The sequence below is a fragment of the Salmo trutta genome, chromosome 32 (genome assembly GCF_901001165.1).
Source record: "Salmo trutta chromosome 32, fSalTru1.1, whole genome shotgun sequence".
Taxonomy (NCBI): domain Eukaryota; kingdom Metazoa; phylum Chordata; class Actinopteri; order Salmoniformes; family Salmonidae; genus Salmo; species Salmo trutta.
This window is the reverse complement of record NC_042988.1, coordinates 37,575,672-37,603,250: the sequence shown is the minus strand read 5'-3', so window position 1 is coordinate 37,603,250 and position 27,579 is coordinate 37,575,672. Positions and strand designations below refer to the sequence as shown.

Sequence of the window (27,579 nt, the reverse complement as noted above, 5' to 3'; positions counted from 1 at the left end):
CTAAAAACAGGTTCATAAAACCAACCAATCTGCAGAGAGAGATCAGCTACTGTATGTACCAGAAACAAAAACCTTCCTAAAGAGAGAGATCAGCTACTGTATGTACCAGAAACAAAAACCTTCCTAAAGAGAGAGATCAGCTACTGTATGTACCAGAAACAAAAACCTTCCTAAAGAGAGAGATCAGCTACTGTATGTACCAGAAACAAAAACCTTCCTAAAGAGAGAGATCAGCTACTGTATGTACCAGAAACAAAAACCTTCCTAAAGAGAGAGATCAGCTACTGTATGTACCAGAAACAAAAACCTTCCTAAAGAGAGAGATCAGCTACTGTATGTACCAGAAACAAAAACCTTCCTAAAGAGAGAGATCAGCTACTGTATGTACCAGAAACAAAAACCTTCCTAAAGAGAGAGATCAGCTACTGTATGTACCAGAAACAAAAACCTTCCTAAAGAGAGAGATCAGCTACTGTATGTACCAGAAACAAAAACCTTCCTAAAGAGAGAGATCAGCTACTGTATGTACCAGAAACAAAAACCTTCCTAAAGAGAGAGATCAGCTACTGTATGTACCAGAAACAAAAACCTTCCTAAAGAGAGAGATCAGCTACTGTATGTACCAGAAACAAAAACCTTCCTAAAGAGAGAGATCAGCTACTGTATGTACCAGAAACAAAAACCTTCCTAAAGAGAGAGATCAGCTACTGTATGTACCAGAAACAAAAACCTTCCTAAAGAGAGAGATCAGCTACTGTATGTACCAGAAACAAAAACCTTTCTAAAGAGAGAGATCAGCTACTGTATGTACCAGAAACAAAAACCTTCCTATAGAGAGAGAGCAGATGCAGGTTGAGAGAGACGATCTTCAGACAAGTTCTCTGTGCTAGGTGAGTTATAAACCCTGAGAAATGAGTTAACTGTCATAAAAGTTGTGTGTCAATGTGGGTGTTTTTCAGTCTGTTCCTCTGTTCTCATCAACAGATCAACCTTCTCAACAGGGACGGAGGAATTTGGAATCCAGTTTGTACTTCATCTCTATTGAGGTGAAATCCTGGGATGAGAGCAGACAGGGTGATCATAAACAGCTGAGAGGAACAGGTGAGAGAGACAGAGAGAGACAGAGAGAGACAGAGAGAGGAGAGGGGAGATGAGAGGAAAGGAGAGGGAGAGAGAGCTGAAGTATCATATGTGAGTGGGCAGAGTAGAAAGTCAGTGAATTATGTTCATGATTTTTCTCTGCTATTATCAGGTATTTATCCATGCATTACACAGGCATGAATTCTAACTTTCCAAAAATTGCCCGGTTATCCAGAAATCCTGGTTAGAACATTGCCGGAATCATGGGGTAATTAGGGAATTGCCGGATTTTTGCAACGCTATACCGATGTTAGCTGATTTATTCCAGTGTGTCCAGGTCCAGGAGTGAAGAACAATGTTATCGCCTAAATAAAGCGTTAATCATTAAAAGCTACTGGACATTGGAGGTTCTCTGTATTGTTACAAGGGGAGCGGACAGTCTAATAACTATCATGGCAGGGAGGACTGTGCTGAACGATGGTCGTATTCTTCTAGCCCAGAGGAAAGCTTGAGTGATACACTGTGCAGTGAATCGCACTTCTGGATCTGTGAGAAAGTATCCATCACTCAAACACCAATCCCACACAGTTCAACTGAAGTTCAACCGAAGTGAACTACTCCCTTATATAAAATGACATCCGTGTCATCTTACCTGGGTTTTTATTATGCTCAAACTCCTTTCAAACACTCATGTTGCAAACATTAAATTGTGTTGACTCTTGGGGCTGAAAATGGTTTCTCATACTAATTAATCACACCTTACTCACGTATCACCATGTGGAATGGCAATATGTGTGAGACTATACACTCAAAGTGACATGATAAGTGAAAACATGTTGTGGAGTATGGCTGAATCAAATGTTTATCACATGGTACACCTTTAGCTATGTAGTCAGTGTGACTCATAAACCAACATAGTTATAGGCCTACAATATACTGTATGTAGTCAGTGTGACTCATAAACCAACATAGCTATAGGCCTACAATATACTGTATGTAGTCAATGTGACTCATAAACCAACATAGCTATAGGCCTACAATATACTGTTTGTAGTCAGTGTGACTCATAAACCAACATAGTTATAGGCCTACCATATACTGTATGTAGTCAGTGTGACTCATAAACCAACATAGTTATAGGCCTACCATATACTGTATGTAGTCAGTGTGACTCATAAACCAACATAGTTATAGGTCTACAATATACTGTATGTAGTCAGTGTGACTCATAAACCAACATAGTTATAGGCCTACCAGATACTGTATGTAGTCAGTGTGACTCATAAACCAACATAGTTATAGGCCTACAATATACTGTATGTAGTCAGTATGACTCATAAACCAACATAGCTATAGGCCTACCATACACTGTATGTAGTCAGTGTGACTCATAAACCTACCATATATGTAGTCAGTGTGACTCATAGACCTTCTGTACCATATATGTAGTCAGTGTGACTCATAGACATACAGTACCATATATGTAGTCAGTGTGACTCATAGACATACAGTACCATATATGTAGTCAGTGTGACTCATAGACCTACCATATATGTAGTCAGTGTGACTCATAGACCTACCATATATGTAGTCAGTGTGATTCATAGACCTACTGTACCGTATATGTAGTCAGTGTGACTCATAGACCTACTGTACCATATACAGTATGTGGTTAATAAATATGCTACAGCTGCAGCATTTGGCCCTGAAATTCTGTGTAAAGACCTTAATCGAATAATATGAATAAAAGTGTTTACATCCCACCAGGCAAAAATACATTGAAGCAACATTCTGTGAATGTCATCTGTCAACTCACTGACATTGAACATCAATTTGGTTAAAAACGCACAAAGTGGTCAAAGTACACTAATTCTCACCCGATTTTCAACAGGATTTTAAGGGTTTGTCACGTCCTGACCAGTAAGGGGTCATTTTGTTATTATAGTATGGTCAGGACGTGGCAGGGGTGTGTTTGATTTATGTGTCTTGGGTTTTTGGATAATGTTCTATGTTGTCTATTTCTATGTTTGAATGTCTATTTAGTCTATTTCTATGTTCAGGTTTGGTTTGGCCTGAACATAGAAGCAGCTGTTCTTCGTTGCTTCTAATTGGAGGCCATATTTAAGTAGGGTTTTTTTTTGTCTCTGTGTTTGTGGGTAGTTGTTCCATGTATAGCTGTGTAGCCTTACAGGACTGTTTTTCATTGTTGTTTGTTATTTTTGTTAAGTATTCATGTTTATCCAAATAAATAAGGAAGATGAGCACGATACCCGCTGCGCCTTGGTCCACTTTTTACGACGCATATGACAGAACTACCCACCAAACGAAGACCAAGCAGCGGGGTTTGGAGCACCAGGGAGAAGGATGGACTTGGAGTGATGAACGACGATTCTGGGAGGACAAACTAAGGGAGCTAGAGGAGACCAGGAGGCATCCCCAAAAATGTTTTTTTTTTAGGGGGGGGGCACACGGGGAGTTGGGCAGAGTCAGGATGCAGACCTGAGCCAACTCCCCGTGCTTATTACAGGGAGCGACGGATCAAGAAAGCACAGAGCTATGCGGAAATGCGCACTGTATTGCCCAGACGCATTCAAAGGTCAGTGCAAACGGTGAAAGCTCCTCAGTATGGCCAGGCTAAGGTGAGCACTCAGGTTGTGCAGGCCGTATGCTCCAGACCTCCAGTGCATCTCCAGGGTCCAGTTTACCCTGTTCCTGCTCCTCGCACTAGCCCTGAGGTGCGTGTTACTAGGCTGGCGCCTCCAAAGCCAGCCCCACGCATCAGGCCTTTAGTGCGCCTGCCCAGTCCAGTACATCCTGTTCCTGCTCCTCGCACTAGCCCTGTGGTGTGTGTCCCTAGTCTGGCGCCTCCTAAGCCAGCCCCACGCACCAGGCCTTTAGTGCGCAGTCCCCGTCTAGAGCTTCCGGCGACAGTGCCCCGTCTAGAGCTTCCGGCGACAGTGCCCCGTCTAGAGCTTCCGGCGACAGTGCCCCGGCGCAGCCAGAGTCGCCCGCCAGTCCGGCGCAGCCAGAGTCGCCCGCCAGTCCGGCGCAGCCAGAGTCGCCCGCCAGTCCGGCGCAGCCAGAGTCGCCCGCCAGTCCGGCGCAGCCAGAGTCGCCCGCCAGTCCGGCGCAGCCAGAGTCGCCCGCCAGTCCGGCGCAGCCAGAGTCGCCCGCCAGTCCGGCGCAGCCAGAGTCACTCCTCAACCCAGAGCCTTCAGCGGACAGGTTAGGTTGGGGACTAGGGCCAGAACCAGAGCCGCCTCCGTAGGGGGGAGTTTGGGGAAGGGGGGGTGTTTGCACAGGAACCGTTGGTGACGGTGGCCACCCTCACTTTAGTTTTGGTTTTTGTGTTAACCTAATTGTAGCATCAATGTATTCTTCTTTGAGCAGACAATCTGCCAATTGGGCAATTTTCTAATAGTGTTTGTCTTTGTAAATAGCAGGTGCAAACTTGGCAGAGGGAAATGTTACTCAAACCAGCAAAGCTATAAGAAAATGTTTTTTTTCTCCTCTAAGGCCGGGATTCAAACAAACATCACAGAGCTGGTAGAACACCTCAATTGACAATTAATAAAGGCAGGTCTGTGGAGATATTGGCTCCATTCAATTGTAAATTATGCCGGGTTCACGTGCTAGTCAAGGAAACTTGAAAATGTCTGCCTTGCTAACTGGTTATAGTTATACATGTGCAGCATTCAACCTCTATATTATTGACTGTATGTTTGTTTTACTCCATGTGTAACTCTATGTTTGTGTCAAACTGCTTGCTTTATCTTGGCCAGGTCGCAATTGTAAATGAGAACTTATTAACTTGCCTACTTAGTTAAATAAAGGTGAAATAAAAAAAACAGTAAGCAAGTCAGACATTTCTGAGTTTCCTAGTTCTAACACGTGAACGTGGCATATTCTAAAGTGCAGTGTGATGTCTGCACATTGTGGTTTGTTTGAATCCCGGCCTTAGTTTTACATCTGTAAAATACACTGACATTATACCCACAGTATCGCATTGGAATAATCTTGTAACCTCTCTTTTAAAATGTTGTGAAGTCAGTGCAGGTTACCATAGCGCATAAAATGCTAATACAGTATACTATTATGTGCAAACTGGTTCTAAAGTTTGATAAATCTGACCATATTATGTTCAAAATTATGTACAATTACCACAGTATAAAAAGCCTAAGCTCTTGACCTTACGAGGTGGCTGGCACAAAGACAGACAGACTAATGACGCTGTAAGTTTCAACTGAATTGTAGCCAACTGTTTTAAGCCTTTGGTTCTGCTCACTGGGCAAATTAAGCTTTATGCAAATAAACAATGCCGTACAACATCACCACCACAGCTTTTAAAACCCCAATTTGTTCCAAGCTCATGTAAATTAGAAAATGAAGCTTTAACAATATATAATGCCTAACAACAACACAACAGTATGTGTGCATTGTGCTGGTGAAACCAGATGAGGCTTATGTAAAGCTATGTTTCTCCAGCCATTCCTATGGAGACACTCCTATGGTGGGCACATTTTTGGTTTAATCGAGCACCAACACATCAGATTTTACTAATGAAGGGCCAGTGCTGAGTGCTGTTAGTGCTGGGCTGTTAGTGCTGGGCTGTTAATGCTGGGATAGATCAAGAAAATGCACCATCTAAGTCCCCCGGGAATGGATTACAGGGAACCTAAGTCTTTTCACACTAGTGAGCCAAACCAAGCTGAGACAAACCAAGCTGAGACAAACCAAGCTGGTCTATGCTAAGCGGTCTGGTTACACATCCACCACAGTTGCTGGAACTGTGCTTAAAAGGACCAATGTGAAAAGAAAATAACCGACCCAGCACGGTTTGGTTTGGGTCGGCACGCGTGGTAGTATGAAAAGGGTACAAGTGAGTCACCAGGCAGCGAGGTCTGCAGGATTGTCAGGGGAGTCACCAGGCAGCGGGGTCTGCAGGACTGTCAGGGGAGTCACCAGGCAGCGGGGTCTGAAGGACTGTCAGGGGAGTCACCAGGCAGCGGGGTCTGAAGGACTGTCAGGGGAGTCACCAGGCAGCGGGGTCTGAAGGACTGTCAGGGGAGTCACCAGGCAGCGGGGTCTGCAGGACTGTCAGGGGAGTCACCAGGCAGCGGGGTCTGAAGGACTGTCAGGGGAGTCACCAGGCAGCGGGGTCTGAAGGACTGTCAGGGGAGTCACCAGGCAGCGGGGTCTGCAGGACTGTCAGGGGAGTCACCAGGCAGCGGGGTCTGCAGGACTGTCAGGGGAGTCACCAGGCAGCGGGGTCTGCAGGACTGTCAGGGGAGTCACCAGGCAGCGGGGTCTGCAGGACTGTCAGGGGAGTCACCAGGCAGCGGGGTCTGCAGGACTGTCAGGGGAGTCACCAGGCAGCGGGGTCTGCAGGACTGTCAGGGGAGTCACCAGGCAGCGGGGTCTGCAGGACTGTCAGGGGAGTCACCAGGCAGCGGGGTCTGCAGGACTGTCAGGGGAGTCACCAGGCAGCGGGGTCTGCAGGACTGTCAGGGGAGAACAGTGAAGTTGTGTTTGGTCATATCTCTGAATGTCATTGTTTGGACAGATCAGCATTTGACAGATTATTTCCCATCTAATTGTTTGATCATCGTCAGCTCTACCTGTGTATGATTGGCCGGGCTTCAGGGGGGCCCTGCATCGCCGCAGTAGCCTACTGTAAGTCGCTCTGGATAAGAGCGTCTGCTAAAATGACTAAAATGTAAAATGTAAAATGTAGCCGCCACCTCAAACCATCACATGGAATTCCAACAGGAACTAAGCCCTTATGATCCCCCTGGAAGTGGGAGGACACTGTTTGTTTGTTTGCAGCAATGGTATTGGTACAAGATCCCGAGGACTTGAACTCGAAGGTTTGGCCTACACACTAGTGTGATTCCAAGCCATTCAATATGCAGAGGACAGGGTAAGTCTAGCTATCGCTGTGAAAAAAACAGTGGGTAGTCATTGATATAATAGGGCTCCATGGGACATAAAAAAATCATAAGAGATTCTGCAATAATGGCCTGCACCACTGGTGTGAACATTTACAGTTACTTGCGAAATACTGCACACGTACAGCGAGTCAGAATCCCCCCATTTATGACGCACTCCAATTCAATGTCCAGTCAGCTCTTTGGCTGCAGGCACCCGAAGTCTTCTTAGTGTTAAAGGGCCAATCAGCAGCTGCTACATCAATTTTTGGACTTATAAATGAGTTATATGTACCCATTGATTCCTGAAGAATATAACTTATTAAAATGCCTCATGAGCTTAATTCAACTGCCGTACCCCACCAGAACCCAAAACATGAGCTTGTTTTATTCCAATGTTTGTAAAAAGAAAGTATATACAGTATGTATAAAAATGTTGTATGGACACATACTATATCAAGGATGGTCAGTCCTTGCATCTATACTTCTGTCTATGAATTTGAGTGCTTCCATTTCTCCAGCCCCATCCCTCAGCTTTTTACTGAACCAGGGGCAGGGAGGCCACTTTGTTATTGTTTCTACTGCTGATTGCCGCTTTAATTAAGGTGTCAGGTGTTGACTAGAGTGGTTGCTGTGAATGAATGACCAGAGCATGGCAATGGGGCTCTGGCAGCCATGCAACTATAGATTAGGGCAGTCCAAATCACATTCAACTATAATGGAGCCTGCGTAATATTTCAGCCCTCTCTCTCGCCGCATAATAATACCAAGGCTGACAGGGAGACATCGCTGTCTTGGCAGCGGCACTCACAGAGTTTTGGCAGTGTCATGACTTCCGCCGAAGTCGGCCCCTCTTGTTCGGGCGGCGTTCGGCGGTCAACGTCACCGGCTTACTAGTTACCACCGATCTATGTTTCCCTGTTCGTTTGCTTTTGTCTTAATTATACACACCTGTTTAGGATTCCCTGATTATGTTCATTATTTAACCCTCTGGCTTCCCTGTTTGTCTTGTCCGTGATTGTTTCCTGTTTGTCTTGTCCGTGATTGTTTCCTGTTTTGTGGTTGTTGGTGTTTCTCCCAACCATGTATTATTGCTGTGGGAGAAGTTTGATTATAGTTTTGAGTAAACACGTTTTGTTTGCACTCATCCCTGTGTCCTGCGCCTGACTCCGATACTTCTCCTAACGAAAGCATTGCAGGCAGAGTGCTGCTATTTTAACTTGGGTATCTGCCATTCTACTATCTGTGGGGAAACAAAATTGCCTTACAAAGTTGTGTTGCAGATACACACACCTGTGTTGCGGATAGCCACTGACCACACTCCACAAGCCTGTTGCCGGGTAGGAACACATGACTTCCAGAGCTCCATCTAACCACGCTCCACAGGCCTGTTGCCGGGTAGGAACACATGACCTCCAGAGCTCCATCTAACCACGCTCCACAGGCCTGTTGCCGGGTAGGAACACATTACCTCCAGAGCTCCATCAAACCACGCTCCACAGGCCTGTTGCCGGGTAGGAACACATGAGCTCCATCTAACCACGCTCCACAGGCCTGTTGCCGGGTAGGAACACATGACCTCCAGGGCTCCATCTAACCACGCTCCACAGGCCTGTTGCCGGGTAGGAACACATTACCTCCAAGGCTCCATCTAACCACGCTCCACAGGCCTGTTGCCGGGTAGGAACACATGACCTCCAGGGCTCCATCTAACCACGCTCCACAGGCCTGTTGCCGGGTAGGAACACATGACTTCTATGGCTCCATCTAACCACGCTCCACAGGCCTGTTGCCGGGTAGGAACACATGACCTCCAGGGCTCCATCTAACCACGCTCCACAGGCCTGTTGCCGGGTAGGAACACATGACTTCCAGGGCTCCATCTAACCACGCTCCACAGGCCTGTTGCCGGGTAGGAACACATGACCTCCAGAGCTCCATCTAACCACGCTCCACAGGCCTGTGTCCGGGTAGGAACACATGACCTCCAGAGCTCCATCTAACCACGTTCCACAGGCCTGTTGCCGGGTAGGAACACATTACCTCCAGGGCTCCATCTAACCACGCTCCACAGGCCTGTTGCAGGGTAGGAACACATTACCTCCAGAGCTCCATCTTCCTATTGCATGTACTTTCCAGCGCCATTACTGAGCCACTGACCTGATTACCTGTTCCGTTACAATACAGAATTGTCTTGAAAATGACTGCTGCAATATTTAGTCTACCTAACACATCACATTCAACAGACAGGCATGCAGGGAGACACTGCATGTCTTATACATTGTTTGTGTTTCACCTCAGAAGACCTCTGCTATTCTCTGCTGGTTTAATAGCTGTGGAGGTGTCCTGTAGTTGACAGGTATGAAAGGGTACAGTACATGTAGAATTGGAATTCATTGAAACTCTTACTGCAGCAAACATGAATTGAAAAGCAGAATTCTTCCTGCTTAAAATATGAATTATTCAAATTAGTTTTGATTTGTCTCCTTTTGTTCCCCAGGCCTTGTCATATCAATCACAATTTAAAAATAAGAATTTCTAGGTTTAGTACAGAGCAGCTTTGATTTAGTACAAAACAAACTTTTTAAGCTCTGCCTCCCTGTCACAGGATTGGTGTCACGTTGCAGAAGGATGGGAACCAGGCACAGCAATAAGTAATAGGGCTTTTAATTGACTACCCAAAACAAGAGTAGGTGTAAACTTTGAAATAATTCGAAATAAAAACCAAATAAAACCGAGCACAGGTACTTGCAAGACCAGCGGACATAGGACAATGATCGACAAGGACAATGAGGAACAGAGGGCACATATATAACAACACTAATCAGGGAGAATGGGAACCAGGTGTGTGTAATGAGACAGTACAGTCCGGGGTTGGTGGTGATGATCCAGTTCAGTGACACCTAGAAGGCTGTTGACAAAGACCTCCCGAGCTGGTGAACAGAATGAGCAGCAGTACCGGGGGGGATCCGTGACAATTGGAGGCATTTCCGTTGGAGGCTAATTTGCACTCCACCATATTTGTCACACACTAATAATTGTGATAAAGGCTCAATGACTCTTACTGACTTACTGTAAGTCTTCTGATACACCGCATTAAACACACCACTCTCTCAAACCAGAAACAGAAATTGTCTCGTGGTTCATCAGCTAAATGAAATCTGCTTCAGATGTGCAATGAGACGTGCTTGAAATAATGTGGCCCTTTAAAATAAACAGACTTCATTACCGGAGTATCTTTAAAATCAGTAGATATTTGCATCGTAGAGGAAGTAGTTTGTTGGCATTATAAGTGATTGGTTGAATTTTCTTGTATAATCAAAATTGAAAGGTTCAGCACAGTTGAAAAATATATGGCAAAAAGAAATCCAATAAGAATAGAATTCTACTATATACTGAAAGAGCTTCCACCTGTGGAGCTGTGGAATTCTGTTCTATACCCAAAGAACTTCCATCTGTGGAGCTGTGGAATTCTGTCCTATACCCAAAGAACTTCCATCTGTGGAGCTGTGGAATTCTGCTCTATACCCAAAGAGCTTCCATCTGTGGAGCTGTGGAATTCTGCTCTATACCCAAAGAACTTCCACCTGTGGAGCTGTGGAATTCTGTTCTATACCCAAAGAACTTCCATCTGTGGAGCTGTGGAATTCTGTCCTATACCCAAAGAACTTCCATCTGTGGAGCTGTGGAATTCTGCTCTATACCCAAAGAGCTTCCATCTGTGGAGCTGTGGAATTCTGCTCTATACCCAAAGAACTTCCACCTGTGGAGCTGTGGAATTCTGTTCTATACCCAAAGAACTTCCATCTGTGGAGCTGTGGAATTCTGATGTAGGTGTTTAGTGGATCTATTCAACCATCACTGCTCATCTGAGGTAAAGATCATATAGGGCAGGCAATGAATACATTCTCCACACCTCTTCTTATCCATCCCTTCTTCCTGACACGACATCTTTTTTATCCCCCATCTTTATACATTTCATACCACTTCCAGATCTAAGCTGTCTGGCTGGGCGCTTCAGTGAGCCATGTGGGCTCACTGTCTCCCGTGCTGATTCAGAGTGGGGTCTAAACTCACGTCTCAAGATGGATTGGTCTCATAAAGCGCAGAGGGACATGATCCCTGGAGGGGTGTGAATAAGCTGTGTTTTGTTTTATAACCACTCCACTTGAAGAGTTAATTAGCAAAGAAGGCCTTGGAACGCTCAGTTAGACCCAACACTATGCAAGTGTTATATAATCGAAAATCGTAGGCTCAGATTGCTTTTCCCCCTCTAATAGCTTTCCTTGAATCACACGGGAGGAGGAAGAAAATGGCTAGGGGCTAAACTTGTATAGAATAGCTCATCCACAAACCAAAGTGTACTTTACCCATTCAGCAAAATGATTATGGCCCAAATCCGGCCCATATCTACAATAGCCTAGTTTGGACCAGGTGAGGCCGGGCTACTTTTAATTTGTCCTGATAGGCTTGTAACTCTGTGCCTGGTTCAGGTGTTTCAACTGGTCAGGGCTTGAGGACAACATCACTTCATACTCCACCCAACCCCAGGATCTACCCCGCTGCACCCATCCACTTTCTCCCATGTTGTTCATTTAGAAATTCCGTGCAAATCTCTTTCTGCTGATCTTGGCTTCACACTTTTCTCGGCTTGGCCTGATGGACTGTAGGAGTTGGCCGGGCTATTAGGCAGATGTTTAAACATAGATTCATGCGTGCACCAATTACCAATAATTACCATACCAAAGACTGTATAAATGGCACCCGATGCTCATCTGCTTGGTGCTCAGCATTTAGGAGATAGACTATAGTGTTCTGTCCAGGGGGTGTCCAAGGCTAATTATGTACCTTTTCAGGAACTGAGAAAACAGTGAAAAGGGAAAACCACTAGCACTCACTGGCTCACCTGGAGATACATGTAACTTGCAGTGGTGGAAAAAGTATCCAATTGTCATACTTGAGTAAAAGTAAAGATACCTTAATAGAAAATGGCTCAAGTAAAAGTGAAAGTCACCCAGTAAAATACTACTAAAAGTATTTGTTTTTAAATATACTTAGCTATCAAAAGTAAATGTTAATTGCTAAAATATACTTAAGTATCAAAAGGAAAAGTATAAATCATTTCAAATTCCTTATACTAAGCAAACCAGATGGCACCATTTTCTTGTTGTTTTTTTAATCTACAGAAAGCCAGGGGCACGCTCCAACACTCAGACATCATTTACAAACGAATCATATGTTTAGTGAATCCGCCAGATCAGAGACAGTCGGGATGACTAGGGATGTTCTCTTGATAAGTGTGTGAATTAGACAATTTTCCTGTCCTGCTAAGCATTAAAAATGTAATGAGTAATTTTCAGTGTCAGGGAAAAAGTAAAAAGTACATCATTGTCTTTAGGAATGTAGTGAAGTAAAAGTAAAAGTTGTCAAAAATATAAATAGTAAAGTACAGATACCCCAAAAAATGACTTAAGTAGTACTTAAAAATATGTTTACTTAAGTACTTTACACCACTGGTGTTGTGGTGTTAGAAACCAGGCTATTTACCACTTACCACCCGGCCCAGTTTCCACTTACGGTCCAGGTCTGGTTGCCATTGGCCTAATGCTTACATTTCGACTAAAAGTGGCCCAGCAGTTACATACCTCAAGCCAGAGCTGGCCCATAAGAAAGGTTCCAGTGCATCCTTACACAGTGTGCATCTTCCACATTCGGACCAGATCTTGCCCATATGATGCATTGCGGTACCAGCACTGAGCCCTCTGCCGCCAAACAACCAGAACAGGCCAGTATTGTTGTCTGGGTACCATTATAACACTTGTTGAAATCTGAGAGGGCAGATTCCTTTCTTGAATTCAGATAAATGAAGAATGTCACTAAGAGAAAGCCATTGGCTCAAATGATCTCATCTTCAGGATTTATTTAATTGGAGTAAATGGCATTTTATATTCTGTGGCTGTCCCATGTTAGACTTTATCTCTACAGACCAGCTATGTGGATTTCTCTATAGCCTATTGTCATTTTGTAAGTACTTTTGATTATAAATATATAATGAATATATAATGAATAGAGAAAATGCATCCACTGGACAAGAACTATGACAGATAAATGTGCTCTAGCTGAATCTAGCACTAAAACACCAGCCATATGTTGTTGGTTGTTGTATACTGTCCCTAAAGAAATGATATGAAACAATGGTAGTTAGTAGAAGATACCATATTTCCAGTGGGACAAAATGAACGTCTTCCGTACGTCGTGAGATGTGAGGCTGTCCTAAAATGTACACCATAATCCTTTTTAAATTAGTCATATTACTGCTCCTAGGCTGCTTTTTGTCTTCCAAAATAACACTCACAGTGGGACCACTGGTGAGATAAGAGCCATGCTTCAAGAGAAGGATGATCCAACGCAGAATCCACTCACAAGTGATTTGATTCAAAAAGAACTCCTGAACTTAATCTGTTTGTTATCCTGTTACTATTAAATTTTCTGTGGGGGTCATTTTTATTGCCAAGGTTATGTTGAAAGTGTTTCTTGAATCTCCATGATTAAAAAAGCATTGTGAACAGAATCACCACTACTTATGTTCTAATTTATACATCCTCCCTGTAGTCCTCATGTCCCCTGACCTCTATGACCCTCCCTGTAGTCCTCATGTCCCCTGACCTCTATGACCCTCCCTGTAGTCCTCATGTCCCCTGACCTCTATGACCCTCCCTGTAGTCCTCATGTCCCATGACCTCTATGACCCTCCCTGTAGTCCTCATGTCCCCTGACCTCTATGACCCTCCCTGTAGTCCTCATGTCCCCTGACCTCTATGACACTCCCTGTAGTCCTCATGTCCCCTGACCTCTATGACACTCCCTGTAGTCCTCATGTCCCATGACCTCTATGACCCTCCCTGTAGTCCTCATGTCCCCTGACCTCTATGACACTCCCTGTAGTCCTCATGTCCCCTGACCTCTATGACCCTCCCTGTAGTCCTCATGTCCCCTGACCTCTATGACCCTCCCTGTAGTCCTCATGTCCCCTGACCTCTATGACACTCCCTGTAGTCCTCATGTCCCCTGACCTCTATGACCCTCCCTGTAGTCCTCATGTCCCCTGACCTCTATGACCCTCCCTGTAGTCCTCATGTCCCCTGACCTCTATGACACTCCCTGTAGTCCTCATGTCCCCTGACCTCTATGACGCTCCCTGTAGTCCTCATCTTCCCTGACCCCTATGACCCTCCCCTAACCCCTATGACCCTCCTCTAACCCCTATGACCCTCCCCTAACCCCTATGTCCCTCCCCTAACCCCTATGACCCTCCCCTAAACCCTATGACCCTCCTGCTCTCTCACCCTCAGGCTCCATGTAGTTCTCATGTCCCCTAACCCCAATAACACTCCTCCAACCTCTATAACCCTCCTCTAACCTCTAACCCTCCTCTAACCCCTATAACCCTCCTCTAACCCCAATAACACTCCTCCAACCTCTATAACCCTCCTCTAACCTCTATAACCCTCCTCTATAACCCTCCTCTAACCCCTATAACCCTCCTCTAACCTCTATAGCCCTCCTCTAACCTCTATTACCCTCCTCTAGCCTCTATAGCCCTCCTCTAACCCCAATAACACTCCTCCAACCTCTATAACCCTCCTCTAACCTCTATAACCCTCCTCTAACCCCTATAACCCTCCTCTAACCTCTATAGCCCTCCTCTAACCTCTATAGCCCTCCTCTATCCCCTATAACACTCCTCCAACCTCTATAACCATCCTCTAACCTCTATAACTAACCTCTATAACCATCCTCTAACCTCTATAACCCTCCTCTAACCCCTATAACCCTCCTCTAACCCCTATAACCCTCCTCTAACCTCTATAGCCCTCCTCTAACCTCTATAACCATCCTCTAACCCCTATAACCCTCCTCTAACCTCTACAACCCTCCCCTAACCTCTATAACCCTCCTGCTCTCTCACCCTCAGGCACCATGTAGTCCTCATGTCCTCTAACCCCTATAACCCTCCTCCTCTCTCACCCTCAGGCCTCCATACAGAACTGGAGCAGAGGAACAATTCAATGGTCTGGCAACCGTCTCTTCCTGTATGTTATAGTAATAACAATAATAACATGGCATCGTTGTGAAAGTGCTGTAGAAGAGGACTTGATGTCGCTACATTTTTAATTTCCATCCACTTATTTCTTGAAAGGTCAAAGGTGTTCCTGTGTGTGTGCAGAGTCACTTGTCTACTCTAACAATATGCTCCCCCACTACAGACCACGGTTCAATGCCTGTCTTCCCTTCTGACCGTCCCTCCCACTTACCCTATCTCTCCTCTGTTTCATTACTGTCTGATGAAATAACAAAAAGGTGATCGTGTGTGAAAAGGTTTTCTAGGCCCACCTATAGAGCCTAGACTCTATGTTTGGCCTGAGGGGCACAAAGCTAGAGTAATAGAGGTCAAGGGTTAATTATACCAGTATTAGGAATTAATATGTTTCACTGTCGCCACAGCCTGTAAAGTGTATATTATTTTTTTATTTTATGGATTATTGCTAGATGATGGCTAATGAACTTGGTGACAACAAGAGAGTTTGTCACACTAACGATGTACAGTTGCTGGCACAGACATTTGTGAAAGTAACTGTTGAACTCATGCATCTGTAGTGTAGGATTGTTACTATTTATTCTCAGAGAAATACTGCCTCATTTTAAATATAATGGTTTAAACAATTACATTTCTGAAATCAAATTCAATGTCAATTTCACAAATGCTGAAATACTCTGCCCTTTACAATGTTATTGCCACTAGGTGTCATGGTAACACTGTTTATTCATTCCTATGTTCACAGTCCTTTGGCCTCAACCAGCTGTCTGCATTCACCAAGATGTCATGTATCAACTATCATCTGGGTCATTCAAACAGTGTACAGTGGTAGACCTATTCACAGTTCTATTCTAAATGAGAATAGGGTCAGAAATTAAGATCAGGCACAACATATTTTTTTGAGAAAGAGACATACACTACCGATCAAAAGTTTTAGAACACCTACATGTAGGAAATAGTAAAAATAAAGCAAAACCCTTGAATGAGTAGGTGTTCTATTTCCTACATTGTAAAAATAAAAGTGAATCAAATCAAATCAAATCAAATTTATTTATATAGCCCTTCGTACATCAGCTGAAATCTCAAAGTGCTGTACAGAAACCCAGCCTAAAACCCCAAACAGCAAGCAATGCATGTGAAAGAAGCACGGTGGCTGGGAAAAACTCCCTAGGAAAAACTCCTGAGAAAGGCCAAAAACCTAGGAAGAAACCTAGAGAGGAACCAGGCTATGAGGGGTGGCCAGTCCTCTTCTGGCTGTGCCGGGTGGATATTATAACAGAACATGGTAAAGATGTTAAAATGTTCGTAAATGACCAGCATGGTCAAATAATAATAATCATTGTAATTGTCGAGGGTGCAACAAGCACGTCCGGTGAACAGGTCAGGGTTCCGTAGCCGCAGGCAGAACAGTTGAAACTGGAGCAGCAGCATGGCCAGGTGGACTGGGGACAGCAAGGAGTCATCATGCCAGGTAGTCCTGAGGCATGGTCCTAGGGCTCAGGTCCTCCGAGAGAAAGAAAGAAAGAGAGAAAGAGAATTAGAGAGAGCATATTTACATTCACACAGGACACCGGATAAGACAAGAATACTCCAGATGTAACAGACTGACCCTAGCCCCCCGACACATAAACTACTGCAGCATAAATACTGGAGGCTGAGACAGGAGGGATCAGAAGACACTGTGGCCCCATCCGATGATACCCCCGGACAGGGCCAAACAGGCAGGATATAACCCCACCCACTTTGCCAAAGCACAGCCCCCACACCACTAGAGGGATATCTACAACCACCAACTTACCGTCCGAAGACAAGGCCGAGTATAGCCCACAAAGATGTCCGCCACGGCACAACCCAAGGGGGGGGGGGGCGCCAACCCAGACAGGAAGACCACGTCAGTGGCTCAACCTACTCAAGTGACGCACCCCTCCCATGGACGGCATGGAAGAACACCAGTAAGTCAGTGACTCAGCCCCTGTAAAAGGGTTAGAGGCAGAGAATCCCAGTGGGAAGAGGGGAACCGACAAGGCAGAGACAGCAAGGGCGGTTCGTTGCTCCAGCCTTTCCGTTCACCTTCACACTCCTGGGCCAGACTATACTTAATCATAGGATCTACTGAAGAGATAAGTCTTCAGTAAAGTCTTAAAGGTTGAGACTGAGTCTGCGTCTCTCACATGGGTAGGCAGACCATTCCATAAAAATGGAGCTCTATAGGAGAAAGCCCTACCTCCAGCCGTTTGCTTAGAAATTCTAGGGACAATTAGGAGGCCTGCGTCTTGTGACCGTAGCGTACGTGTAGGTATGTACGGCAGGACCAAATCGGAAAGATAGGTAGGAGCAAGCCCATGTAATGCTTTGTAGGTTAGCAGTAAAACCTTGAAATCAGCCCTTGCCTTAACAGGAAGCCAGTGTAGGGAGGCTAGCACTGGAGTAATATGAACAAATTTTTTGGTTCTAGTCAGGATTCTAGCAGCCGTATTTAGCACTAACTGAAGTTTGTTTAGTGCTTTATCCGGGTAGCCGGAAAGTAGAGCATTGCAGTAGTCGAGCCTAGAAGTAACAAAAGCATGGATTAATTTTTCTGCGTCATTTTTGGACAGAAAGTTTCTGATTTTTGCAATGTTACGTAGATGGAAAAAAGCTGTCCTTGAAGCAGTCTTGATATGTTCTTCAAAGGAGAGATCAGGGTCCAGAGTAACGCCGAGGTCCTTCACAGTTTTATTTGAGACGACTGTACAACCATCCAGATTAATTGTCAGATTCAACAGAAGATCTCTTTGTTTCTTGGGACCTAGGACAAGCATCTCTGTTTTGTCCGAGTTTAAAAGTAGAACATTTGCAGCCATCCACTTCCTTATGTCTGAAACACAGGCTTCTAGCGAGGGCAATTTTGGGGCTTCACCATGTTTCATTGAAATGTACAGCTGTGTGTCGTCCGCATAGCAGTGAAATTTAACATTATGTTTTCGAATGACATCCCCAAGAGGTAAAATATATAGTGAAAACAATAGTGGTCCTAGAACGGAACCTTGAGGAACACCGAAATTTACAATTGATTTGTCAGAGGACGAACCATTCACAGAGACAAACTGATATCTTTCCGACAGATAAGATCTAAACCAGGCCAGAACTTGTCCATGTAGACCAATTTGGGTTTCCAATCTCTCCAAAAGAATGTGGTGATCGATGGTATCAAAAGCGGCACTAAGATCTAGGAGCATGAGGACAGATGCAGAGCCTCGGTCTGACGTCATTAAAAGGTCATTTACCACCTTCACAAGTGCAGTCTCAGTGCTATGATGTGAAGACATCAAAACTATGAAATAACACATATGGAATCATATAGTAACAAAAAAAGCGTTAAACGAATCAAAATATATATTCTATTCTATTCTTCGAATAGCCACCCTTTGCCTTGATGACAGCTTTGCACACTCTTGGCATTCTCACAACCAGCTTCATGAGGTAGTCACCTGGAATGCATTTCAATTAACAGGTGTGCCTTGTTAAAAGTACATTTGTGGAATATCTTTCCTTCTTAATGTGTTTGAGCCAATCAGGTGTGTTGTGACAAGGTAGGGAAATAACAGTCCATCATTCATTTAAGACATGAAGGTCAGTCAATACGGAACATTTCAAGTGCAGTCGCAAAAACCATCAAGCGCTATGATGAAACTGGCTCTCATGAGGACTGCCACAGGAATGGAAGACCCTGAGTTACCTCTGCTGCAGAGGATAAGTTCATTAGAGTTACCAACCTCAGAAATTGCAGCCCAAATAAATGCTTCACAGAGTTCAAGTAAGAGACACATCTCAACATCAACTGTTCAGAGGAGACTGTGTGAATCAGGCCTTCCTTCATGGTCGAATTGCTGCAAAGAAACCACTACTAAAGGACACCAATAAGAAGAAGAGACTTACTTGGGCCAAGAAACACGAGCAATGGACATTAGACCAGTGGACATTTGTCCTTTGGTCTTGAGTCCAAATGTGAGATTTTTGGTTCCAACCGCCGTGTCTTTGTGAGAAGTGGTGTGGGTGAATGGAAGATCTCAGCATGTGTATTTCCCACCTTAAAGCATGGAGGAGGAGGTGTGAGTGTGCTTTGCTGGTGACACTGTCTGTGAGTAATTATTTATGAATTCAAAGCACACTTAACCAGCACGGCTACCACAGCATTCTGCAGCGAGACATCCCATCTGGTTTGAGCTTAGTGGGATTATCATTTGTTTTTTAACAGGACAATGACCCAACACACCTCCAGGCTGTGTAATGGGCTATTTTACCAAGAAGAAGAGTGATGGAGTGCTGAGTCAGACGCGCCTCCACAATCCCCCGACCTCAACCCAATTGAGAAGGTTTGGGATGAGTTGAACCGCAGAGTGAAGGAAAAGCAGCCAACAAGTCTCAGGATGGTAAGTTGGTGGTTGGAGATATCCCTCCAGTGGTGTGGGGGCTGTGCTTTGGCAAAGTGGGTGGGGTTATATCCTGCCTGTTTGGCCCTGTCCGGGGGTTTCATCGGATGGGGCCACAGTGTCTCCTGACCCCTCCAGTCTCAGCCTCCAGTATTTATGCTGCAGTAGTTTATGTGACGGGGGGCTAGGGTCAGTCTGTTACATCTGGAGTATTTCTTTTGTCTTATCCGGTGTCCTGTGTGAATTTAAATATGCTCTATCTAATTCTCTCTTTCTCTCCTTCTTTCTTTCTCTCTCTCGGAGGACCTGAGCCCTAGGACCATGTCTCAGGACTACCTGGCATGATGACTCCTTGCTGTCCCCAGTCCACCTGGCCGTGCTGCTGCTCCAGTTTTAACTGTTCTGCCTGTGGCTATGGAACCCTGACCTGTTCACCGGACGTGCTTGTTGCACCCTCGACAACTACAATGATTATTATTATTTGACCATGCTGGTCATTTATGAACATTTTAACATCTTGACCATGTTCTGTTATAATATCCACCCGGCACAGCCAGAAGAGGACTGGCCACCCCTCATAGCCTGGTTCCTCTCTAGGTTTCTTCCTAGGTTTTTGGCCTTTCTATGGAGTTTTTCCTAGGGAGTTTTGCCTAGCCACCGTGCTTCTTTCACATGCATTGCTTGCTGTTTGGGGTGTTAGGCTGGGTTTCTGTACAGCACTTTGAGATTTCAGCTGATATACGAAGGGCTATATAAATACATTTGATTTGATTTGATTTGAATGTCGGAACCGGTACCAGAACCCTAAGCAGGGGACTTTACATCTTACTTTGCAGCACATCACACAACACATTGTCTTTCATTTACACTTCAAACGTAATTCCATTTTCATCTTAATACACGTTGCACAACACATTCTAACTAGCTAACGTTATTACCCATGTACAGTGCATTCGGAAAGTATTCAGACCCCTTCTCTGTTTCCACATTTTGTAACATTACAGCCTTATTCTAAAATACTTTTTTCCTCATCAATCGGCACACAATACCATATAATGAAAAGGCAAAAAGAGGTTTAGACATTTTTGCAAATGTATTAAAAATAAAAAAACATACCTTATTTACATAACTATTCAGACCCTTTGTATGAGACTCGAAATTGAGCTCAGGTGCATCCTGTTTCCATTTATCATCCTTGAGATATTTTTACAACTTGATTGGAGTCTGTGGTAAATTCAATTGATTGGACATGATTTGTAAAGGGAAACACATGTCTATATCAGGTCCAACAGTTGACAGTGAATGTCAGAGCAAAACCCAAGCTATGCGGTCAAAGGAATTGTCCATAGAGCTCCGAGACAGGTTTGTGTTGAGGCACAGATCTGGGGAAGGGTACCAAATAATGTCTGCAGCATTGAAGGTCTCCAAGAACACAGTGGCCTTCATCATTCTTAAATGGAACAAGTTTGGAACCACCAAGACTCTTTTTAGAGCTGGCAGCCGGCCAAACTCAGCAATCGGGGAAGAAGGGCCTTGGTCAGGGAGGTGACCAAGAACCCGATGGTCACTCTGACAGAGCTTCATAGTTACTCTGTGGAAATGAGAGTACCTTCCAGAAGGCAAACCATCTCTGCAGCACTCGACCAATTAGGCTTTATGGTAGAGTGGCCAGACGGTAGCCACTCCTCAGTAAAAGGCACATGACAGCATGCTTGGAGTTTGCCAAAGGCACCTAAAGGACTCTCAGACCATGAGAAACAAGATCACTTGGTCTGATGAAACCAAGATTGAACTCTTTGGCTTGAATGCCAAGCGTCACGTCTGTAGGAAACCTGGTACCATCCCTACGGTGAAGCATGGTAGTGGCAGCATCATGCTGTGGGGATGTTTTTCAGTGGCAGGGAATGGGAGACTAGTCAGGATCGCCGGAAAGATGAACCGAGCAAAGGACAGTGATCCTTGATGAAAACCTGCTCCAGAGTGGTCAGGACCTCAGACTGGGGCTTAGGTTCACCTTCCAATAGGACAACGACCCTAAGCACACAGCCAAGACAATGCAGGAGTGGCTTGTCGGGACAAGTTCTGAATGTCCTTGAGTGGCCCAGCCAGAGCCCGGACTTGAACCCAATCGAACATCTCTGGTGAAGCCTGAAAAAAGCTGTCCAGCGACCCTCCCCATCCAACCTGACAGAGCTTGAGAGGATATGCAGAGAAGAATGAGAGAAACTTCCCAAATACAGGTGTGCCGAGCTTGTAGTGTCATATCCAAGAAGACTTAAGGCTACCAAAGGTGCTTCAACGAAGTACTAAGTAAAGGGTCGGAATACTTATGTAAATGTGATATTTCAGTTTTGTCTTTTATACATTTGCCCAATTTTGTTTTTTTTAAGTATCTAAATTTGAGGGAAATTAAAATATATATATATCTTAGAATAAAGCTGTACCAACAAAATGTTGGAAAAGTCAAGGGGTCTGAATACTTTCTGAATGCACTGTATTTCTATTTTTGTTTGCCATGAGCTAACCTAACTTAGCAGGCCTGAGAGGAGTTCCCACATCCAGATGTCAGTAATTTCTGGGAACATAGGCTAACCATGAGAAGATCACAGTTCTCGCTTCTAATGTGTTGTTGTTAGTATGTCAACCCTACTTCAGATTTCATTGAATCTCAATACATTTTCATTGGATCTCCAAAATGTCTATGAAATTATAGCTATATGATTCGCTGACACAAGTGGACAGTTTGCAGATCCAATGAAAAGGTATTGAGAGCTCTTGTGTCTGCGAATCATAAATAGGAAGAAGGGTGTAACTTACTAAAACAACAACACATTAGAACCGAGATGATATGTTCATGGCAAACCAACAACATGTATAGCTAATAATGTTAGCTAGTTAGAATGCTTTTAAAGGGTTCGTGAAAGATAAGTTATTGTGTGATGTGCAGCAAAGAAAGCTTAATCATTTGAATTGCTCCTGTAGCTAGCTAACTAGCTAACAATACCTAGATCTAGATATAATCTAAAATAGATCTGGTACTTTAACTTTCTTGCTGGTGTTTGGAAACATATGTTTTTGTGTTTTGACCTGAATGATTTGAGGTAGAGCCTACTGATGCACCCATTTTACCAACAACCATATCAACAACATGTGCAATACATCCAACTACTAACAGATTTAATTATATTAGAAAATGTGATTTTTATAAATCTTTCTGGAGTATAATCTATGTACTAACAACATTCAGACACTGAAACAAACAACATTCTAAAAATGGACCTGCAACAGAGCATCTCACCTGTTCCCCTCTGCTTTGGATGATCACCAGGTCTCCTCCTCTATTCAGACAGTCCTGTCTGCTCTCCTCCCAGGTTTTAGACTCAATGGAGAGGAAGTAACAGCTGCAGTCAAACTTCCTCCATCCATCAGGACAACTGCTTCTCGCTGTTTCACAACACAACACAATAATAATAATGATAATAACAATAATAAAACTAGCATAAATAATAATAATAGCAATAATAAAAAATAACGGCAATAATAATACATCTTATTATTACAATACTACTACTACTACTACCACTACTACTACCACTAATAATAACAGTAATAATAATAATAATAATACTAACAATAATAATAGCAATACATGTCACATGCTATACATCACGATTCACTGGACTAGATATTAATGAGTAATTAAATATATAGCGCAGAACGAAAATAAATACCAGCTCACTGACCACAAGTCAAATTCCGAACCAACAGGTCTCTCTCCCTCTGTAACTGGTCTCTTTCTGCAATCAGATTGTTGTAACTGGCCTGTAACAGGTCTCTCTCCCTCTGTAACTGGTCTCTTTCTGCAATCAGATTGTTGTAACTGGCCTGTAACAGGTCTCTCTCCCTCTGTAACTGGTCTCTTGCTTCAGTCAGATTGTTGTAACTGGCCTGTAGCTGTTCCCTCTCCTCAGTCAGGTTGTAAAATGCTCTGTCATCTGTAAAGAATCAAAACATCTGAAAGTTACTGAGTAAAACACCAGGTCTTTAGTAGCCAACACTTATAACAAGATGATAAGCAATTAACATATGAACTCACAGTAGAGGTACAGTCCTATGATCCCAGTCAGTAACATATGAACTCACAGTAGAGGTACAGTCCTATGATCCCAGACAGTAACATATGAACTCACAGTAGAGGTACAGTCCTATGATCGCAGCCAGTAACATATGAACTCACAGTAGAGGTACAGTCCTATGATCCCAGCCAGTAACATATGAACTCACAGTAGAGGTACAGTCCTATGAGTCCAGCCAGTAACATATGAACTCACAGTAGAGGTACAGTCCTATGATTCCAGTCAGTAACATATGAACTCACAGTAGAGGTACAGTCCTATGAGTCCAGCCAGTAACATATGAACTCACAGTAGAGGTACAGTCCTATGAGTCCAGCCAGTAACATATGAACTCACAGTAGAGGTACAGTCCTATGATCCCAGCCAGTAACATATGAACTCACAGTAGAGGTACAGTCCTATGATCCCAGTCAGTAACATATGAACTCACAGTAGAGGTACAGTCCTATGATCCCAGCCAGTAACATATGAACTCACAGTAGAGGTACAGTCCTATGATCCCAGACAGTAACATATGAACTCACAGTAGAGGTACAGTCCTATGATCCCAGCCAGTAACATATGAACTCACAGTAGAGGTACAGTCCTATGATCCCAGCCAGTAACATATGAACTGACAGTAGAGGTACAGCCAGTAACATATGAACTCACAGTAGAGGTACAGTCCTATGATTCCAGCCAGTAGGAGAACACTCAGCAGCCCCAGACACACTGTAGAAGCTCGTAAACGTCTCTTCTCGGTTTGCTCAGACTCTGTGGACACATAAAGGAAGTGTGTGTGTGTGTGTGTGTGTGTGTGTGTGTGTGTGTGTGTGTGTGTGTGTGTGTGTGTGTGTGTGTGTGTGTGTTTGGACATTACCTGAGAGTTCAGCTCTTGGTCTGCTCCTTGGGGTAACATCCTCAGTCATGTTTCTGAAGTCGTCAAACTTGATGGTGTCTGGAGTTTCATAAATGTCTTCATAGATATTGTCTCCTCTATTATAAAAGTGGTCCCCTGAAACACTTTGTTTTCCTCTAACATCTTCATTGGCATAAACAATGTCCCCAGACATCTCCATGGTCTACCACCGTCTCAACTTGAGAGCCGTCCAGTCAGTCTGGGGCTTACTATATGTGATACCAACTGGGCACCAACTGGTTGTATAAACGTTGTTTCCACGTCATTTCAATGAACCAGGAGGCTGTCATACCAGGAAGAGAAGGAAGAAAACAAGGTTTTCTGGAAAAGCCACAAACAAATTCATCCTCCATTTCCTTTCACATTTCCATTTTGGACCATTTATTTACTTTTCTGTTGCCTCGAATGTGTTGCCAATGGCTCTCCTCCTCGCTCCAGTGATGTCCAGCACTGTAGTTGCTCAGTCATCTGCAAAGGATCAAAACTTCAAAAGGTACTGATTACAAGACAAGGAAATGAATAGTCAACATTTCTAACAAGGTAAGAAATGAATATATGAACTCACAGTAGAGGTACAGTCCTATGATCCCAGCCAGTAACATATGAACTCACAGTAGAGGTACAGTCCTATGAGTCCAGCCAGTAACATATGAACTCACAGTAGAGGTACAGTCCTATGATCCCAGCCAGTAACATATGAACTCACAGTAGAGGTACAGTCCAATGATCCCAAACAGTAACATATGAACTCACAGTAGAAGTACAGTCCTATTAACCAAACAGTAACATATGAACTCACAGTAGAGTTACAGTAGAGACTGATAAAAAAAATGGTGATACCCTGAATTAAAATAGTGTTTGTCTGCCATTGTAATTACCCTGACTGAAATCCACACACCCTTCTTCAGGCTAATAACCACCTGTCGATAAAAAAACTGATCCCAGCCAGTAACATATGAACTCACAGTAGAGGTACAGTCCTATGATTCCAGCCAGTAACATATGAACTCACAGTAGAGGTACAGTCCTATGATCCCAGCCAGTAACATATGAACTCACAGTAGAGGTACAGTCCTATGATCCCAGCCAGTAACATATGAACTCACAGTAGAGGTACAGTCCTTTGATTCCAGCCAGTAACATATGAACTCACAGTAGAGGTACAGTCCTATGATTCCAGCCAGTAACATATGAACTCACAGTAGAGGTACAGTCCTATGATCCCAGCCAGTAGGAGAACACTCAGCAGCCCCAGACACAGTGCAGCAGCTCTTAAAGGTATCTTCTCTGGTTGCTCAGACTGTGGATACATACAAGAGGTGTGTGTGTGTGTGTGTGTGTGTGTGTGTGTGTGTGTGTGTCTCTGTGTGTGGGTGTGCTGTGCATGCATGCATGCACATGTGAATGCATAGATTATATGATTACAAATGCATATTTCTCACAGATCCAGGGTAGCCCTGCAGCACACAAGTTTTAATTCCTGGTCTCGTAACTGCGTCCAAAGCATGCCACAGTTCTCCCTTCTGCCACCATTAGGCTCACCAGGACCAGTACCTACAAAATACAAGACAGGAAAATAGTTTGCTCACGCTTCAGAAGTGTTAAAAAATCCATTGTCTGGTAACTGCCCCTTTCCTCCCCCCAGATTCTGCATAAACATTATAAGTAGCTGCTGCTTACCCTCCCCCTCCCTTCAGGTTTCTCTTTATTCAGCCTCTTCTGAACTCTCAACCAATATGAACCACATGATGATGTAGTGTCACAGTATCCACAGAAGATGGCGCCCCTCCTCGGTCGGGCGGCGCTCGGCGGTCGTCGTCGCCGGTCTACTAGCTGCCACCGATCTATGTTTCTGTGTTCTTTGGTTTTTGTCTGTCTAGGTCCGCACCTGTTTCTTGTCTGTCATTAGTGGGGGGGGGTATTTAGTTTGGTCCTTTGGGTTTGTTTTTTGTGCGGGAGTAATTGTATGTCAGCGGGCAGTGTTTGTGTACGCTGTTGTTGTGTGTTCCCAGCGGAACACGTTGGATTATTATTATTGCCGGGCTGCGCCCCGTGCGTATTTTTCATTCGTGGATTACCTGTTTTCCCTTTTGGGTATTGTGCGCACCCTGTGCCTTTTTGACCACCGAGTGTTCGGTGTAAATAAACTTTGGCACTACTGGACATAAGTCTCCTGCGTTTGACTCTGCCCCTTCCTCCTGCCCTTAAGGATCTGTGACATGTAGGCTGTGTGTCTGCCTCATATGTGTGATTAGCTGAAATAAAAACCCTGCAGCAATTTCAATGAACATTCCAGAAATATATATCTATTGTAGGCTATCTATTAGAATGTAAGCTACAACCTTCTGTGTCTGTTGTAACTAAGGAGAGTGGAGTAGCACAAGCAGGATGCTTTGGGGCCAAACTAGGGGTGGGCACCAATATCAATAATTGAATATGATATAGTTTGATCTCGTTATGAGTGAGAAAAAAAAAAAATATATATATATATATATATATATATATATATATATTCAGCTTTCATTGCCGTGAAATTGTTGGTGATGGTTAAAATGGTGGTGTCATGAAAATTCTTACACAGGGACACTAAGTCAATCTTAAATGAAACATTGTTTATTGTCAGCGCGCTTGAGAGGTTCCAACCAACTCAATGCACCATAGTACACATGTATATCAGGAGTCCCAGCAGTTGTCTTATAGACGGCTGTACACAGACAAGTTATATTTGCATAATTAATTAATCATTACCGTTTTGTTTCATTCACGTAACCCACCAATACTGGTTCATAACATGTGACTGACCATTACCTCACGAGGGTTCTCATCTCTAAGCTGAGACCTTGAAACTGACATATCTTTCGCTTGTTCTCAGAACACGGTCTGGGTGTACTGCCAAATTGCAGCTACTGATAAGAGGATTTGTTCAGTCAACCACTTGCGTGAACACAGAAATTGGTTTATAGAACAGCACATGAATAGAACACAGAAATGAGTTATAAGAAAGCACAAACATTAAAATTCCATTACA

The 27,579-nt window shown here is 44.0% G+C and overlaps 1 protein-coding gene across 2 annotated transcripts; it reads right to left on the bottom strand.

Annotated features, from left to right (window-relative positions):
* Positions 1 to 22,589: 22,589 nt before the first annotated feature.
* LOC115170635 (C-type lectin domain family 12 member B-like) lies at positions 22,590 to 25,828 on the bottom strand. Of its 2 annotated transcripts, XR_003871082.1 has the most exons (6): positions 25,752 to 25,828; positions 24,941 to 25,019; positions 24,513 to 24,834; positions 24,305 to 24,406; positions 23,261 to 23,512; positions 22,590 to 22,961 (listed from the first exon to the last, which is right to left on the bottom strand). XR_003871082.1 is itself a non-coding variant. In XM_029726883.1 (5 exons), the coding sequence occupies exons 2-5, from the start codon at positions 24,709 to 24,711 to the stop codon at positions 22,744 to 22,746; spliced, it is 771 nt and encodes a 256-aa protein (XP_029582743.1). In that variant the 5' UTR covers positions 24,712 to 24,834; positions 24,941 to 25,134; the 3' UTR covers positions 22,590 to 22,743. The 2 variants fall into 2 exon arrangements, 1 of the variants encoding a protein (XP_029582743.1); XM_029726883.1 differs by lacking the exon at positions 25,752 to 25,828 and having other exon boundaries at positions 24,941 to 25,134.
* Positions 25,829 to 27,579: the final 1,751 nt, after the last annotated feature.